Source organism: Falco naumanni, chromosome 13 (assembly GCF_017639655.2).
Source record: "Falco naumanni isolate bFalNau1 chromosome 13, bFalNau1.pat, whole genome shotgun sequence".
Classification (NCBI taxonomy): domain Eukaryota; kingdom Metazoa; phylum Chordata; class Aves; order Falconiformes; family Falconidae; genus Falco; species Falco naumanni.
The window spans coordinates 11,516,636-11,535,575 of record NC_054066.1 but is presented as its reverse complement, the minus strand read 5'-3'; the positions used below and the strand labels follow the sequence as shown (position 1 = coordinate 11,535,575).

Sequence of the window (18,940 nt, the reverse complement as noted above, 5' to 3'; positions counted from 1 at the left end):
TGTATGCCATTTTTTGATACTTGGTGAGCATAGAAAAGTTAGCCTACTATAAAAGTATCTGCTGTTTTATTCTATGACTACTGCATATATAGGAAAACAACCAAGGCCAGCAAACCCCAGCATTCCTTACGTACTAAGTGTCTTAGAATCTGCCAGAAAGCCTCTGCATAACATTAAGTGTTCCTATGCTACCCAAACGAGATACCCCAAGTCACATGATGGTCCCATCTTTGGGCTGTCAGAACCTTGAGCCACAAAGTTTGTGTAACGATACTGTGTTGCTCCTGGGTGTAAAACCAGCAATAGGTGTAAGAAGGACGGTGAAAGCAAACACGTCACAGGACAGAAACAACGTCTTGTGCATTTTTCAGCAAACGAAAGCTTCTCCTACATACATTAGCTACAAACAGAAGGTGTAGCCTTTTATTTAAAGAACGTAGTAAAAAAATATAGTTTCTGGATTTTTTTCCTGTATGAAAAATACAGCACAGGTTTTTTACATTCAAACTATAACTCCATAGAAAAGTAGACTCCATTAAGCACAGCTTGGTGATCACACGGACGAAACCATTAAATTGCTCTGCCTAATGCTCTACTAAATCGCTGCTGATGACAAGATTCCAACAGGTGTGTGCCAAAAGCCAATAATTAAATTATTCTTGTGCAATCACACCTCTTCAGGACTGAAAATAGCTATGGAGGAGTGTTCCCAGTTTCAGAAGAATTTTTTCTATTATGAGGCTAAAATACCTGGGCAATGAGTAATTCTTCAGAGTGATGCTAGAACAAAACCCCTTCGGGTTGATTGGTTAATGTTACTGAACAGACAGATGTGCCACAAAAGCAGGACAGCCGCTGCGTGACAAGCAGCGAGTGGAGGGTCTGGCCAAAGTGACAGCTGAGCTCTCTGGTCTCCAAACAACCACTCTGGAGTTGGGTAGAGAAATTCTTCCCAGAAAACGAAGAATTCAAGGTAGCCTATATTTAGGCAAGATCACAAGTCTGCAAACTCTTACTGCTGCTACTGGACATCAAACGAGGTACATATAAAGTAACAGCAGCATTTCTAAAGCTGCATGAACAGCATATACACCATACCACCTCCAAGCCTTCTTAAAAAGGGAAAGAGATGCTTAAAAAAAGTATGTTATTAAATAAATATATTCTTTGTATGGCTTATCCAGCTCTCTTTCCATAAAACTCTCAAGAAATCATTTCATCTACGTAAAGGGATGCATTTTTCAATTTAAAACATAAATATTAAGAAAGGCTTTAGGAAATCATAAGTAGTTACAACGCAGTTTTATCATAGAAGCTCTGGATAAAATGGCGCATTTTGAGAAAGGCCACAACATTTAAGGCTGTATTAAATAACTCCTTAGGATAAGGATAGCTGCAACTAGTTTTCCCACAAAGCTTGAAAGACTGCTGAAAAGCTTAAGCCTAGACTCACATGATCTAGCTGTTGTCATCAAAGCAATCTTTTCAAGTGACATTTCACACGCCAATCCCAAAAACAGTTGGTCATCATAGATAAACAGAGAAAGGTTTATAAGGAAAAATTGCATAGTTTAAAGTTATATAGAAAATGTAATAGTTTTTTGTCTGTGATGGATGAAAACCTATTGTGGGAGAATACCAGCAGTCAAAAAGCCAAAGAATTCCTGAAGTTACACAGAAGAAATTAAGAGAGAGAAAAAAAAAAAAAGAAAAAAAAAAAAAAAAAGAGACAAGTTTGGTAAAACTACCAGTTGTCTTCTGTATTTAAGGAGACAGCCAAAGGCCACATTTTGTTCCTATCTCACACTTTTTATGCAAGTTCCAACTTCGAGCCTGAACTCACAAAATCCTCTGAAGTTTTGCAACTATAAAAAAAAAAAGCAAGAAAGATTACAAGTAAATCTGCAAATATTTTGGTAACTCTGAATAGCACTGAACAAGTTACATCAACAACTGCCAGCTTCATCGTCTCTCAAACCTACGAAGCCTTTGCCTTCTTATTTCCTCTTCTGAACGCTGCTCAGGTGGAAACCAAAACCCATAGGGTCGCCGCTCATTATTATACGTTGCTCCACCGAAATCTGCAAGACACAATGAAAAACAACTGTTATTTTGTTCTGTAATATGAGAAAAATGCACATGTATCTTGCAATCCAAAGCATCGCAACACAAAGGAAACTCAGTTGAACGTTTCCAGTGCTGATGGTTTCAGGGCAATCACAACTTCTGGCAACTGCTCTTCAAGACAATGGAACAAAAAGGAAAAAAAACAAACCAAAACAAACAGAAAGACAGACCCCAATCCCCTCCCCAAAAACAAAACACAAAATCCCAAACCACAACCAAAAGAACACCCAAACATCTAACAAGTTTTTTAAACTGAGAGTTCACATTTTTTCACGATCCCTACTTTATACAGTGAGCTCCAGATTGTTCAACTATTTAAACGTCCTCAGTAATTACTTCTGGCAAAACGAGCCTTTGTCTTCGCTTTTAATATTAGAGTCCAACATGTGCTGACCCGTACCAGATGCACATACAACTCCCATCCTTAGCTGGCAGCAAGCATTTTCAGAAATAAACTACACACGGCAGCTCGGCCAGAGAGAATGGTAAGCACATTAATCTGCACAGAAATAGCACACCAAGACCAAAGTTTCTCTGCCCTGGCACCCCTAGAGAAGACAGTAACAGGCTATTCCAGCAGCTCTTCAGAATGCACATCGAGCGACCAAGCAAAGAAACGATTAAAAGGTTGTGGTTACCCACCACCTCAGCTGAGAGGCTCTGGGAAACAAAAACACGAGACTGCCTTCTGAGCATGGTACAGTATTAAGTATTAAAGCAAATTAGCTTTAAAGATAACAACAGCCTTTGTAACATGCGGTATTTTTTAAACTTTCATCTCAGGATCTCATTTAAATTAGCAAAAGTGAACATGGAAAATGAAAAGTAAGCATTGCACTATTATGTTCATTTTCAAACACAGCTGTATCCTGTACCAGAAATTGTTTGTAGCAAACATAAAGCTTGTTTACATGACGTGAAGTCAGGAAGTCCAACTTACAAAGAGGCTCTGTGAGTTGCTGATTCAATTACAAAAGCATTTCAGTTTGTAGAGTACTCAGCAATAAATGAAAACGTTAGAACATGTTCGTAATTTTTCTTGTGTTTGCCAAGAAGTAAAACTCCTGGAAAACACTTCCAGAGAAAACTACAGCTGCTCGAGCTCCAATAGGTAGCAATGGCAACATTCATGTTTATAAGATGAGATGCACTGTTTAGAAGGATTTTTTCCAATTCATATTAAAATACAAGAAATTAATGTATATTCTAATATTTTATCTTCAGCTTGTCCCCACGTCTCCACTTGCCAGAAACAAATCCGATAAATATTTAAGCTGTCACTCTGTCTCTGAAAACACTATGTCATTGTTTGAAAAATATTGTTCAAAATATTATTGAAAGCTAAATGGTACTGGAAGTCACAGAGCCTGGCACAAGTCACATTAGCTGCAATGCTTCCCAATTTTATTTTATTTACCTTCATCTCCTTGTCTAAAAAAAATATAGTTAATACAAGCTGCAGGCATGGGCAGAATGATTTTCCTTAACAACAAAAAAATTAAGCTGAACTAAATGTTCATTTGGCACATTTATTTTCCCTCATTTTACTTTCTTACGCATGCAAGAAAGTTTGAAAAGGTAAAACCACCATATAGTAATTTTACTGTGTCCTATTGACCACGAGCTGAGAAAAAGCACAAACTTACGGTATATTTTAACCCCATGAACATACATTTAGAAATTAAAAAACCCAATAGTTTAAATTGGAAGACACAAAGCAAGGTAGAAGACAGGCACCGGACCCTTTCATAGCAGGGCAGAAATATGTCTAGATAAAAAAGTTAAAGGGCCTGAGAAAGCTCAATAAAACTTCTGAAGTTGACATTTACAGATTATAGACACATACTGGAATACAAGTGAATGTATCTTATGTATTGATCTTGCTCATCATCTATCAGTAAAGAAACTGTTAAATAACATTAATCATAACATTCTCAGCAATGTCACGGTAAGAAAATGTATGAAAAAAATCATTGTGATTCTCTAATTTTTTAAATGGTACATAATACCTGGGGTGAGTAAATGGGAAAGAAAGTCAGCAAGTTAAGGGCTTTTGTCATTGTTATTTATATATTAATATGACACCAATTACAATGCCTAGTATTTTCTTTACATTGACTTTCAATGGATATAATTTAAATACAAATGTTTACAATAGCTGGAGGATACAATTTTTGATACATGAAGAGTAATATAGTCAAGATCTTGATCACTAATATGACTGCACCATACAGGGTCAAAACTGCATTGTAGTGCTGAGGTTTGATTGGGTTTTTTTAAATCTTCATAATTAAAAAAGTGTTTTGAACATGCAAACATTTTCTGTAGTGACATTGTCAATTAAATATCCAGGTTTCTCCATTTATTTTTACATAGCATTCTTGGTTGGTATCTGATTTCTTAACTTAAAACTATTTATACAATTAAGACAAGTATTTGCAGAGTTCCCATAAAATATGCTCAATACTTTGAATATAAAGGTGCTTTAATAATCACTAGGAATAGAATGAAATGTTATTTAAAAAAAAAAAAAAAAAAAAGATACAAAATAATCTATTTTGACCTAAAAATAAAAGGCTGACAATGCCTTTTGAAAAGCTTTATGTTCAAGAAAAGGTATTATATTACATCAAACAATATGGTGAGGAGTCAAGCTGTCTGAATGGGAAGGTTTAAATATGTGCATTTTTATATGTATGTATATATTTAAATTATACCCAAAATAGTTCCCCAACACCTTTATTTTTAATTACAATACAAATATTAATGAAATAACACCTTTATTTAATCAAAATAATTATAAGCCGCAGTATTCAGAAATGGTAATTAGGCCACTGCTACTACTGAAACAACACCTGGACTTCTGTGCAAGAAATAAACGCAATCTTGTCAACACATCAGCAAAAATCTTCAAGAAAACACAGATTTTAAGATTGCAATAACCGCAATAACACTAGATGATAGACAAACCCGAAGGCTATAGTACAAAAAAGTTAGAACACCACACTAACCCTTACATAGCATATTTTTAAATTTGTATTATTGTGAACTAGAACCGTGTTCTGTGAATATGGAAGACTCCAACTTTCCATACCTTTCCCGTGACTCTGCATGAGGTTTTTTTCTGTTACTAAAGCTTACAACTACAGGATTTTGGACGGGAACAAGAAAAACACTGTAATTGCAACTGGTTTAACTAGACCTGTATTAGTGTAATACAAGATCAAGCTTTAATAACCTTAAACATTTTCATCCACAGGTTAAATAAATATGCTTATCATGCCTAAAATACTTACCGTAGTTAGGCATCAGAGAACATGACTCTGAACCTCCAGCCCCCCAAAGGTCTAACGTATAATGCATTAAGCACTAGTTCACAGGTTACTCAGGATGTCACAATCAGACATTTGATGAAATCACAGACACGTAGTCTGAAATGAAGGTGACAACACGGATTGTTTCCCCTTTTAAACATTTTTTCCCCTCCCATTATGAACAGGCAAGCATCTCTCAGTTGTGAAAGCAGAGACTGTTTTGCACTCAGAAGAGCAGGGTCACGCACAACTCATCAGCTTGGCCTGCCGGGGCTGACACTGCGCGTGCTGGCCCATCCTTGCTTCCTGGTCTTCCTTCAGCACCTGACCTACATCAAGATTTACACGAGGAACTGCTTGTGTAGTAACCATAACAACAATTTTGTAAAGACGACTGTAAAACTGTTCATGCTGACCCATGAGACCATTTTTACTAGCTAAGAAAACCCCGCTCAGATTTGCAGATTGTTACTTAAATTTGCACAGTTTTTCTTGGATTTACACAATACAGAAAAATAAAAATTATTGAGCAGCAGTCTTCTCAAGTCAAAAAACCACCAGTACTAACCAGGGGAATACCTCAAGAAACTAGGGAGTTTGTCATACTCTCTTGGTTTCAGTCAAGTTTCATTTTTTTGAATCAAATGACTGGCATGTTCAACAGTAATTTAAAAAAATAAAACTGCCCAATCTGAGAATGCAGGAAGAAAAATATATCTGTATATGTGATTATTAGCCATACCTTATGGGATATTGGAGACTTTGCACTGAAAATTCAGCACCAATATTGGTGGTTCTGGTTCTTAAGAAAATCTTCCAGTTTGTATCTTAGGTTTATTACCTGTTTTAATTTTAAAATTCAAGATTGCTAACAAACAACTATATCAAATTCTGAAATTCTGATACAGCAGACACTCATTCCCTATAAAGATCTCACTGAATGATATTTCTGATTTAGAACAAAAAAATATATTCTAAATTCTACATCAACAGAGACTGTGCATAACAAAGTCAACCAACAATAAATGCAAGGAGCTCAGACCATCTTACTGGGTTCAAGTCTTGCAAATGAAAGACTTCACTATACACGTCAGTTCTGTTTCATGTGATTCTGAGCACTACTAATTCACAACAGGTGATAATGCCCCAAACGTACATTTCACAGAAGCACCAGAGCAAGATCTGGCTGCAGCACAGCCAGCCTTGCTCCACAGCAAAGCAAAACTCACTCAGCTGGCTGGCCAGGCACTTAGTCTTCACCTACATACCGCCCTCTAATCATCAAGATCAGATGTAAGGATGATTTGAAACATGCCATCCTGTCAGTATAACAATAATACCTGTAGAATGTGTGTGAAATATAAGTTTTTTGCTCCTCTGCATGAAATTTGGCATAAGCAAAAAAAGCAGCCAGTCATCTTACAGGGTGAGCCAAACAGACAAAACCTCCATGTGAGGTTTTAGTTCTGCTTGTGGAAGTGTTACATCAAACACACGCATTTGATTTTTTCCTCCTCTCTGGAGTAATGGACTTAGTTTTAGGTTAGATAATAGGATTTGCAAGAGAGTTTCTGTAAGCTTCAGGAATAATTTATCAAGCTATCAATCTGTGAAAGTCTGACTGGTAGAAACCTGCAGTTAGGTCCTTCGTAAATACTGATGCTGCCAGGTAAAAGGCAGCGAGTGCAGCAAGTAGCGATGGTATTACAAAGCAGCGTGTCTTTATTTCTTTTTCATGCTAGCTTTAGTTGTATTAAAGAAGAATCTAGAATATTGCAGTTGAATAGCTTACAATTTTCAGTATCACTATCTGCCCTGGCACTACTGAACATGGTACCCATACAAAAACCAAACTGTACAAACACATACCCATACAGAGAATAATCACTTCCCATTAAAAAAAAAAATATCTTACTTTTGTAGCTTTGTTTTATAAGATAATCACAGACAAGTTACAATCTCTTTTCAACACAGTGAGCACCACGCAGCTAACCAAAATGCAGAGAGCCCTGATCTGGATGAAAAGCCTGGTCTGTGTCAAGAGGAAAGCCCTTAACAGGTGCCTCAGATACAAGCGTTTCATGTCCACAAAGATAATCCTGGCTTTGATTTTCCTAGTCTTTGAAAGGTGTGAAAGACAAAGTCTACCCTTAGCAGAGACAAGGTTCAGGTATGTAGCTTGTAGCAAACTCACTGCAGGATTTCCTGCTCTTTTTCTTGAAGCAATGTTTTCTGCAGCCAACAAAAAGCTCAAAGACCATTAGCTTGGGTCCTCACAAGTGCAGAGCTGTTAGGATCATCTCATGCAGACATCCCCATTTTATACAGCTTAATTGCTTCGCTGCATCTTCTGTATTCTATCATGTCATTGGATTACACAAAAGATTGCCAGCATCTGTACCTGCCACTGTCAAAGCAGTGAGAGAAATGCTGTATTCACTGGCCTAAAAGCTCACAGATCTGGCAAGCTCTTCCAGTCCTTTTCCTAGGAACTGTTTTGAGTCTAAAGATAGCTTACGTAGTCACCAAAGCTAGGATGTTTGTTCAGTCTCTTCCAACCTTTCTTCTAGGAAATACAGACAATACAGAGTATCTGTCTTTCTACCTTAGGTAACCTTTCTGTGGCTCCCAATCTCCTCCTCCTGAAAGGAGAGAAGGAAATACCAAAAAACGTGTGGGAAGATGGCCATGTATGGAACCGTCCAGTACAGGCCTCCTCAAGAGAAGTGCTGTTGTCCTTTGGGGGTCCCAGAACTACATCCTTCAAGAAACAGATCGAGATTGTTAAAACAGGGGCAAAAGATTTATGGTTTATTTTTCAATACTAGTAAGCAATAGTGGTTTGAAAATATTTGATCGAGTGTCATAACAGCTTGGAACACTTGCTTGGCTTTCATTTATGCCAGTTTTATACAATGTATTTATTCCATAAATAGTACAGCTCTGCTATGTTATAATGCCAGGATTTAATTAAAATTCATAAAGTGCTCTTCGGCATGCTACTGATTATATACAATGTACTACGCTGATGTATCTGTGGTACAGACCTGACTCACCTTGCTTTTTAATACAAAATACCAATGTTTAAAGTGTTCTATTTGAGAAAATGGGAGTTCTCTCAAGTTCATAAACATTTAAACATACAATTTTTATGCATAATCAACCAGATGTTTTTAATGCATATGGAATTGGAAGCAGTAAACTGGAGACCAGGGACAAGCTAGAGTCAAATGCCCAGTGTTGCTATAGTTCTTTCCTATCTTCCAGCCAATAAGTAATCGAGTCAAAGTTAGTTTAACCAGCTACCTTCCGATTTATTGAGTTGTACAGAGAATCCTAAGGAAAGGCAGTGCATATACAACACCATTTTTCCTCCTCTCATACTTTAGAAGGACAAGGAGGTTTCAGAAAAAGCTGAGGCAAACAGAGCAGAGCAGTCTTGTCACCGTTTGACATTGCACTAGAAGCCAGACAGGAACTACAACTGAAAAAAACCACCAAACCCAACCCTACAAAACAGCAAATCTGCTTTTATTCTCACATCTTCTTGCCTCTGTGAAACGCAGATATGCTATACAATCTGACAGATTTGGCTTTTAGCACTTATCTCTGCCCAATTTTTTTTCTACTCAGCTCCAAGGAGACCACATTTAATAGCCTGTGTTACCGTTTCTAGCTGCCCTTCAAGTTTCCATCAGTGTATGAAAGTGTTGTCATGCTACGAAGCAAACTATTCTTCCTGGTGCTGCTGCCAATATTCCTCATCTACAGACGGAAACATACACTGGTGAACAGGAGAAACAAGGTTTAACTACTGTTTCTGTGCTGTGCACTGCAATGGCTGACAAATGAGAAATCAAATTAGCAGGAGATTAGTTGTGGCTAATGAAGTCAGAAGGGAAGTAATACACAATGAATCCAGATACAACTGGATTATTAAAAGAGCAAGCGAGGTCAATCTTGAACACAGGGTGTCTCTCTCATTCATTCGTATAACCAATTTTTATATAAATGTACTCTGGATCAAAAAACGGTTTCTGTTAATGATACTTTAACAGAACACATCTCAGCTCTTCCAATATTCTCTTCTGTATGTAGAAGTGTTTCAAGAGGCTGGAGGAAAAGGCTGCACATAGAACTCCTGAATAATGAGCATAAATGGAAGGTTTTTTAAAAAAAAAAAAAGGCAAAAATGCAAACTACTAAGGAAGTTTGAACATTTTCTAGTGTTGATTCATCCATCAAAAACATTCTTTTAGTGTATTTTCCTCCAGGCATCTAAGGAATGCTTTCCACACACTACTTCTCAAAGGAAACAATGCCTCTCCTCGAAGAATGCCAAGCTGTCTATATGGATTAATGTATAACAATAATAATGAAATCCTAAAGACAGGAGAAATGAGGAAAAAATGTAGCACTGGGGACAAGCTAAAGAGACAGTGAAAACAAAGGTGAAACTAATTTCCCTGGTTATGCTAATTGTATGGAAGTCTTTCACAATTTAAAACCTTGAACACACTAGCAACACTGAACAAACCTGTATCAAGTACTCATGTGTCTTCCCGAACCAAGCACAAGTGTTCATAAATTGTTTATTACCTGTGCTTTAGTATCTGAACCAAGTATAGCATTGCTTTTAAAAAAGAGAAAAACATAAAACCCACCCCCCCAAAATATTCACCAAAATACTCAAAAGGCATGAGTGCATTCTTTTTTTTTAAGCACAGGGAGTAAAGGAGACCAATCTAAACCCAGTATTTCAACGATACTTATGCGCTATTTAAAGATAGATAGCAGTATCTTGAAAGGTCAAGTGCATACAAAGCTTAAAACAACTATTACATGTACTGTAGCATTTCAGAAGGAATTTGCTAGACCACATTTTTGATTAAAGATTGCTAATCTAGACCAAAAAAAAAAATATACAGTTTGTTGACATACAAGTACAAGACCTGGATTTGAAGGAGCTGCCAGTTCTACTCATCCACCCCATCTGATCCCAACTGCACTGCTACTGCAGCACAAATAGTTGGACTATGAAGAACGATGCTTCTGAGCTCTCAATGTTTGGTCCAATAATCTTCATCCACTCCAGTATTTTTAGGCAAAGTTAAACAAACACCAATTTAGACAACAAAGGGCAGTAACTGCTTCAGCTGCCTGAAGCTAACCTGTTTGCCCATGTAAGTGGGGGTTCTCCAACAGAATGATGTCACTGCTTTACAGATCTATTCTTTACACCAGGGTATTTCATAGGTGCTCATTAGTTGTGGTTCCGTTTTAAATTATGAGCCTGTGGTAAAAGGCTTAGTGGTGCTTTGTCTTACCTATCTGGTGAACTTTACTGCCATTATCAAGAGAATTAGGACATTTTTGGTTTTAATCTTCAGTAACCCTCTTTTATCCTACATCAACCACAATTTTTACAGATATGGAGTTAATTGCTATACATTCATTAAATATGTCTAATAGAATTCTGGCTATGCTTCTTGTTGCAAGCAGTCTGCTACTTACACTGAGCATACAACAAAGCTTTCTGTGTGGAAATGATAAACATTTACTGATTTAATTTCCTGGAAATTTGCCTGAAGAAATTGCTAGTCATCAGGATCATGAGTACAGTTGCAGTTTTAGAAAGATATTCAGAACAAAAGCTCTACTCAATGAGGAAAGTGGTTTTCCAAGAAAACGTGTGTTGTGTACCTAAGACCATATATACTCTGAATTAAAAAAAAAAAAAAAGTTGGACTTTTAAGAATGAGGTGTAAATCCTAGCATATGACTTCATGAAATTATTTTAATCTGATATCATGCACTGCACATTTGAACATGTAATCTCTTTCAAGAGAATTCTATAGAAAACTATCATAGTCAAATGCAACGACTGGCATTCCTACGATTGCAGAAGGGAAAGATAACACTGACTGGGAAAAAAATTAATTATGATTAGCCCATACCTGAGCATCTAAAAACTTCCGAGTGGATGGTGGGGTTTTTTTGGTGGTTTTTTTGTTTTGTTTTTTTTTTTTAAATTTAAATTTTCTTTTAAATTAGAGCTAAAGAAATGCATATAGAGACAGTTTCATTATAAGAGAAATATCTATATACTTATCCTTATAGGTACTCTCCTTTATCATAAAGACTATCATCTACATGTTTAAAAAACTTAAGTCTTGAAAAAAAAGAAAATTCCTTTGTGCAGAGACACAAGCTTGCAAAAGATTCTTAACATTAATGAGATTGAAAGACAGACAGTTGGAAATTCAACTCAAAAAATCCCAACACCCACACAAAAACCCACATCCACAGCCCACACAAATCAAGATATTTCTTCTCAGCATAATAGCAAGTGAACATCAGATAAGAAATATGATATACTGGGGTTACATTAGGGATGGCTAATACTAGTATTAAACAAAAATGTAGCCATATATTTCAACTTCACAGTAAACTCACATAGTTTAAGTATCAAAAGCTGTGATTTTTTAAATCCAAACTTATTTTGCTGACTTAACTAAAGAAAGAGTTAGTGTAATTTGTAACCAATAAGAACTACGAGAATAAGAATGAAAACTAGAAAAACACCAACAACCAACTTGGAAGAAAAAAATTAACACTGTTTAAACTGATTCTTGTGAGACAACAACTGTCTAAGCCTGGGAATGCAAATTATAAGTAACAGTTCCTTTTAGTAAATGGACCTAAATCATTAAGATAATTTGACAGTCTTAAAAGTTATGCCTACATAAATCTCAAACAAGCTTAGAAGTTTGTGTTGCATGAGATACTAATTAACTTTATTTAAGAAATTAATTAAGAAGTTTTCAGAATATAGCATAACAACAGAATTTCAGTCCAGGAATGCCTGAATGTGGAATAAGCAGAAATGCAGTACCTTTATGGTGGGTTTGGATAACCCATGTATGGGATTATAGAAGAGCAACTACTGAAATTTGATGCACGTCTTAATACAAATTATTTTTCAGTTGTGGACAACAACTGATACCAGAAAATTCTGTACTATGCCACTGATCCTTTTAATAGCTTAGCAGGATACTAACACAGTAATTTGTAAGAATGGATCAACATTCCAAATCTGTAATAATACATTTTGTGGCCTAAAAACCCTAATAAATTTACTTCTCTAACTAAGGGGAAAGAAAAAAAAAACCTCAATCAAAATTACTGCAATAGTTTTTTGTCCAAGCTACAGAGCAAATGTGTTATTTTAAATGTCATTGTTGGGGGTGTGGGGTGGAGTTTAATAAGAAAAGAGAGCCCTAAATTTTTATTGTGGTATCTGTTTCTACATCCACTTACCCACCTACTTCAAATTATTTTATGCAATTTCTAGTCACATTAAGTACCTGTTTCATGATCCATGTAATTGCAAACAAGCATGAATGTCATGCTTTAGGGAAAAATTTATCACATTCAAAGGACAGTGCTCAGTCAAGCAAATTATTTTTCAAACTGACAGGGAAGAATATCCTAATTCCTCATTAGCACAATCAATTTAACCTCATCCTTTGTGTCACTAAAACAGGTATGATCAATTACATGCTTTATATTACTGAATAAGGCATCTGCCTACAGGCAAGTTGAACCTTTCTGCAGCTTAAGGAAATATTTTAAGAGTTCAGCTCTAAAGCTGTGCTTGTCCAAACTAAAGTGCTCCAGCAGGTAGGAGAAAGAGGTTTCCCTCCCATGAAACCAATGAAAATATCTATATATATTCAACCACACCAAACTATACTGGAATCAATATACAATGCTCTATTTTTCTGCTTCACTTATCTGTAAGACTTAGAAACTGTAACGAGCACTGAAAACAGACACTACCATAGTGTTAAGATCGAAGTTTAAAATGTGACTTGGTTATACAGTTATCTCAACACCTATCAGTGAGAGGTATTTAATTTAAATTCTATTTCATGTTTCATCAAAAGGCATTCTCGAAATAAGAATATATTCCCTTTTATAGCTGGAAATTTATCTTTGTCCAAAAACAACAAACAGACAAAAAAATACTTACTTACATAGGTAATGTGATACATCGGTGATATAGATTATTCAAGGCTACAAATGAAAGCTGCAGGTGTTCCACAAAGCCTTTAAAGTGTATACTATCTTCATTATTTATATCATAATTTTGTCATTGTTATTTGTATTGTTTCCCTCATCGTTTCAAAAAAACCTCACAAACGTGGCAGATATTTCAAAACACACTATTAAAACTTCAAAGGGTTTCTTTCTTAAACTCAGTATTCAAAACATTGTAAAATGTAAAAGCAACTGTAAAACAAAAAATACCCCTTACAATAAAGCTCATTTTAGACCCATTCCTTCCCAAAGTTACCTAGGACAACATACTGATATGACTTTGTTATTTTTTAAAAATTCCTAAGACAGCAGGAAGAGTAAGTAATTCACTGTTTTTTTCCTGAACAACCCAGATGGACTAAGTGGTATTGTATCGATCTATTTGAAAGCCAAGATTCTCACTATCTTCTAAGGTTTTCAGTACAGTTTGATTAAAATGGGACTGCTCAGATTGCAATAATTTCTAGAACAAATACACTACAGTAATTATCTTGCTGTAGAAAATATTTGGGTTTTTTGAAGTTTCTAGCTTCACAATGTTGAGGAACAGTTAGACATAACTACGCTTAGAGAACAAAGGTGAACACAAAAATGAAGATAACTGGGGGGGGGGGGGGGTCACTTAAAAACCAATTTCCAAAAAAAATCTGCACTTCTGCCTCCAGATGACTCACAATAGATGCAAACTTTAAGCAAAAAGCTGTATTTACTGTAAAAAGGTATGTTAATGGATTCCTCAAACTGGAAAAGCCTTTTCCTATCAGTCTTGCCTTATCTCCTGCCTTTTTAAAACCATCTTCCAGATATACAACGTGTTCTTTGTAATAAAAAAATAGAATCACAGATGGTGTGAAAGTAAAAGTGATGATGATTTGTCAAGATATTAATCTTCTTATTTTGCATGGTATTTTGCTGACAGCCATAACACAGAGATGTAAATTAATTTTCTGAGTGGAGATTTATGAATGGTGCTCTGCGTTTTAAGGGTTGCAGTTACAAGTAGAGGCTTCTGTATCTTTTTCCTAATGAATGCTTCCTTGCACCCAGGAAGCTAGAACACCAAGATTAGGAAGAAGGAAAATCACGTTGATGAGATAATCAGGTTATGAATTTTCTTAAGATTAATATTACAGCTCCACCAAACTTCAAAGAAATCTTTCACATTTCCTAAGTTAAGGAGTACTTAAAGCCTTTGTCTGAATTCCCCAAAGAACCCATACCAACATGCAACAGATTAAAGAGGAAGCAATGTTTGATATGAAAACTATCCCAATATCAGACCACATATACCATGTTCATTTCTGTCCTTTATCACTTCAACACAAAAGTTTTGTGTAATTGTGTGATGTAAGTTTTAAGTTTTACACATGATGCTGTAAAAATGTGCTGTCAGTCCTATTCAATTGATTTTCCTTCAAGTTTTCAGAAGCTGAGAAAGAGATTCTATAAAGCATTCTTACCCTCTTGATTTCACCTGCATTATAAAAAGATAAAATACATCCTAATGAATGCATTTTATACCGACTAATGTATTTCAGTTAAAAACAAACACCATTTTTATGTCTATGTATTTCCAGCTTTTTTTTTTTTTTTCAGGCCTTTCAGCTAGCTGGAATATAACATTCCCTTAAGGTAGAAAAGGATAGTGTGAAGAGAAAGAAATCACGACATTGCTTATCAATTAATCTGTGTAAAACCTCAAAATATACACACAGAGAAAGTTAAAAACACTGGCAACATCAAGTCTATTATACCTCTTCATACGACTTTTTTAGAGCATTGTAAAACTTTTTTGGCATGCCAGCTTAGTTTACTTAAGGATTTTTTTAGTTCTAAAAGCATTTCTTTTACTATAGTGGTAGCAAGGTAATCAAACAGTACGCAATTATGAATAAATGCAATTATACTAAGGGAATGATACCACACCCTCACACTGCATTCTCTGAAAATTCTACCAGGAAACTTTCATCTTTTTCCAAAGACATGTCAAAAATACTGAAAACTAATAATAAGTAATACATGTCCCCCCCCCCCAACCCCCGCCCAACTCTCTTCTCAGTATGAATTATAACTTGGAATGTAAAATGCAATAAAATTCCTACCTCTTTCATTAAGGCTGTTTAGCACTGCCCTTTCAAGCTGTTCTTCTTCAGTAAGCCCACCTGTATAATAGCTCCTTGGCATTCGGTATTGATAACCTGGATAGCCGTAATACTCTGTAAAATGAATACAAAATAAAGAAAATAATTTGCTGCTACTAAGTAGAAGAGTGTGAAATCAGGTATTGTCTTTATGCTTTCTTCCACACATTATTTTAATCTGGGAAAGGAACACGTTATTAGGATTCAATTACTTATACAACATATGCCATCGATTTCTATTTACAAAGCCAGATTATGGTAACAGGAGAAAGAAAACCAAGACAAAAACCAGAACAAACATCTCAGGTTTTTATAATTGTTTTAAGTATCATAAAATTGCCATTACTAAGAAGTTTCACATAGAAATTGAAAGACACTTTTCATCAGATCCTTTTAACACTTAATTGTCACTATTTGGACACCTTATTAATGTCACTAGAACAACAATGACACTCAGGTCTGTTTCAGGCTTTTTCCCACCTGTCTGTCTCTCCCTCCTCCCCGTGATGACATGCCAACGTCATCATAAATTCAAGTAATGTTTGGACCTATAAAACACATAGGAACAGATTCCTGCAAGTTTTTGCAGTAATATATACAGCTAACATCATGCTATTGCACAGCTACAACTGCCCTGAAAAAAACACCACACCATAGGTCTCATCTAATGCCACAATCACTGGATGTTGCTTGCACTACTGACAACTACGAATTTCTGACCATTTGCAAATTTGTCAAAATCAAGCGCAAACCATCATCCACCCAAAGACATGGGATTTAAAAGAAAAAAAAAAAATTACTTGGCTAGAGAATTCAGCAAAAGCCTCTTCCTTTTAACACAATCGGATGTTGCCTTAATACAGAAAATCCAAACTGAGAAAAACTAAGGCGAAAAGTCCCATTTTTTTATTCCAATCTTACATCTTCAAAATACAAAGCTTTGGGTGATATTGTAACTGCTTTTCCAGACAGCTGGCCAGGCAGTTTTGAAAAACTGAAGGACAAAAGTGTTAGCAGTTTCAGTTTCTTCCAACTGATAGAAAAAGTACAGAAGTTTTTCAAAATCAAGTAATGAGAAATACTTTTGCATGAAACAAACACAGCATGTCATTCCTTTTATCTTCAGATTATTAGCAATGATAGTCTTGTGTTATCTCATTAGTCATATGGATTCCACATGTAACCTTCTTGTGGACTTTCTGTGATTAGTAACTAGCACGGACTATGAAGTGAGGACACATATATAATTTCTTTCAAAAAATGATTGGGTTAAAGAAGGAAATCCCAAGCCTTACAACCTTAAGACAAATAAAAATAGCAATACCCTATCTTAAAGTTATACAGAAAAGCAGGAAAAATCAAACAGACTACACACTATTCTGTACAGGAGTATATATATTCCTCTGTGTGTATTATGCAAATATACCTACATGTATTCTATATACACATGTATGTGCACACAGATGTATGTATACATATACACATGTAGAGGAAAAAACCTAATTCCAACCATTTGCAGATTTTTCCTTTTTGGAACATACAACCGACATCAGAAATACTTTCATACGCCTGCAGTGAACACTTTGCATTATCCTCTAGTAACCTAAAATTCTGCCATTTCTCAAATGATCACCGATTCCTCTGGTTAGAAAGGATTTTTTTTTGTTTGTTTTTTAATCTGTATGAATTACAGTCATATTTTTAACTAACTTTAAAAGCCTTTAAGTCATACTGGATACATTTAAAAGACATAATTCTGCAAAAAAATAAAACTGACAGCACAATATCATTTAGCTGTTACATACACTTTGGATGCAATCTTCATGTATCCCCCTCATTCCCCTCTGCATTATGGTAATCTGAATTAACATTTTCTCAGCTACAAATTATTTTCTGGAGGCTTCAAAGCTTTATGCATGAAGACTATAAAAATTCTGGTACTAAAAGCATGAAATGATCTGATGAAAGAAAAAGGATATCATATTTTAAGTTTGCACTATTACTGTAAATGTTTGTATGTTTGATGTTTACCACTGCCATCAAGTTGTAAGTGTTCACAGAGCCATCATCTTTTATTTTACAACAAGAAAATGTTCAGTAGAATCCACATGTTCAAGGTGTTCCTATTAATCAAAATAAATGTCCTAAGACTTTATTAATGAACTGCATTTAGCAAAAATTCAGTTAATACTAAATGCATGAAAATTACACTTTAAATATTTTTTCTTCTAAAGCTGTTACCCTGTACTGTTTCATAAAATCTGTTCTGATCATAATTTCATCTATTTTTCTATTTAAATTGGTATTTAAAGGCATATAGTAATAAATCAGCAATACAAGAAAATGAAAAATTAATCAAGATATGCATCATTAGCCTATGACATTGGAGAGAGTTTTCTTAATTCACAGATGGCCAAATTTATTACATATATCATACACCAAGCAAAAGGTTAAATCTTCCATAAAGACTTCTGCAAATAGGATGAAAGACAATTACAAAGTATATACACAGGGAATAAGCATAAGAAACACTTTTTTTAAATTGCAGTTGTTAAGTCATTTTAGAGAAATGAATTCACTAAAAAAAATAATTTAAAAAGTAGTTACATTCAGACCCGAGCTTGGGAGAGAGAATAATTCATATTAACCCTCTCCTTTATCTCCCTTTTGTCCACAACAACTCAAAGCAACAGCATGGTTACTCTGGGGACTACCCAAGACCTGCAAAAAAAGCCCCAGACTTCCTTGCTACCACCCTGCTACAGTATCTTTTCCTCAGGTGCTATGTAGTCTCTCACCATGCTAGATATTTCACATGAAATATCTTCATTTTTCCCTGCTTAGGAAGAGCTGGAAAAAATAAAGGGCTATTCAGATTCTGTTCCTATTCCACAAGGGTGGTCTTTTACACCCACCCAAGCCCCAAGGAGCTGGTGTATGTACAGTGGCTGCAATACATTATGGAGTTTAAATGTAAAGTACAAATTCTTATCTTTATTGGCCATTAAAGTACCTTTTCCAATACAAATATGCGGAGTTTCCATCCACCCTGCTCTACTGGAATACTGAAGGAAGATTTAGTGTCTATGAACATGGAACACAGAGCAATGTAAGCAGCTCACCTGGGCCCTGCTAGACAGAGCAGTACTTACAGCTCGGTGAACACCTTTAACTGGGCTGAGACATGTGGGATTTATTTAATGTAATAATAAAATTGGAGGTAGATCATGGAGATCCACAATCCAACACGGACAA

At 35.5% G+C, this 18,940-nt stretch overlaps 1 protein-coding gene across 9 annotated transcripts in view; it reads right to left on the bottom strand.

Moving 5' to 3' along the window:
• Positions 1-1,862: 1,862 nt before the first annotated feature.
• RHBDD1 (rhomboid domain containing 1) overlaps positions 1,863-18,940 on the bottom strand; it is a 43,807-nt gene continuing 26,729 nt past the window's right edge. For 5 of the 9 annotated variants that reach the window (XM_040613143.1, XM_040613144.1, XM_040613148.1 and 2 more), the window contains exons 6-7: positions 15,647-15,760; positions 1,863-2,081 (exon numbers count right to left, since the gene is read on the bottom strand). In XM_040613143.1, coding sequence (XP_040469077.1) covers positions 1,963-2,081; positions 15,647-15,760 — 233 coding nt within the window. In that variant the 3' untranslated portion in view covers positions 1,863-1,962. Of the gene's footprint in view, positions 2,082-3,642; positions 5,771-6,183; positions 6,283-15,646; positions 15,761-18,940 lie in introns of those variants that run through there. The other 4 variants (XR_005830670.1, XR_005830669.1, XM_040613149.1 and 1 more) reach the window with 4 other exon arrangements.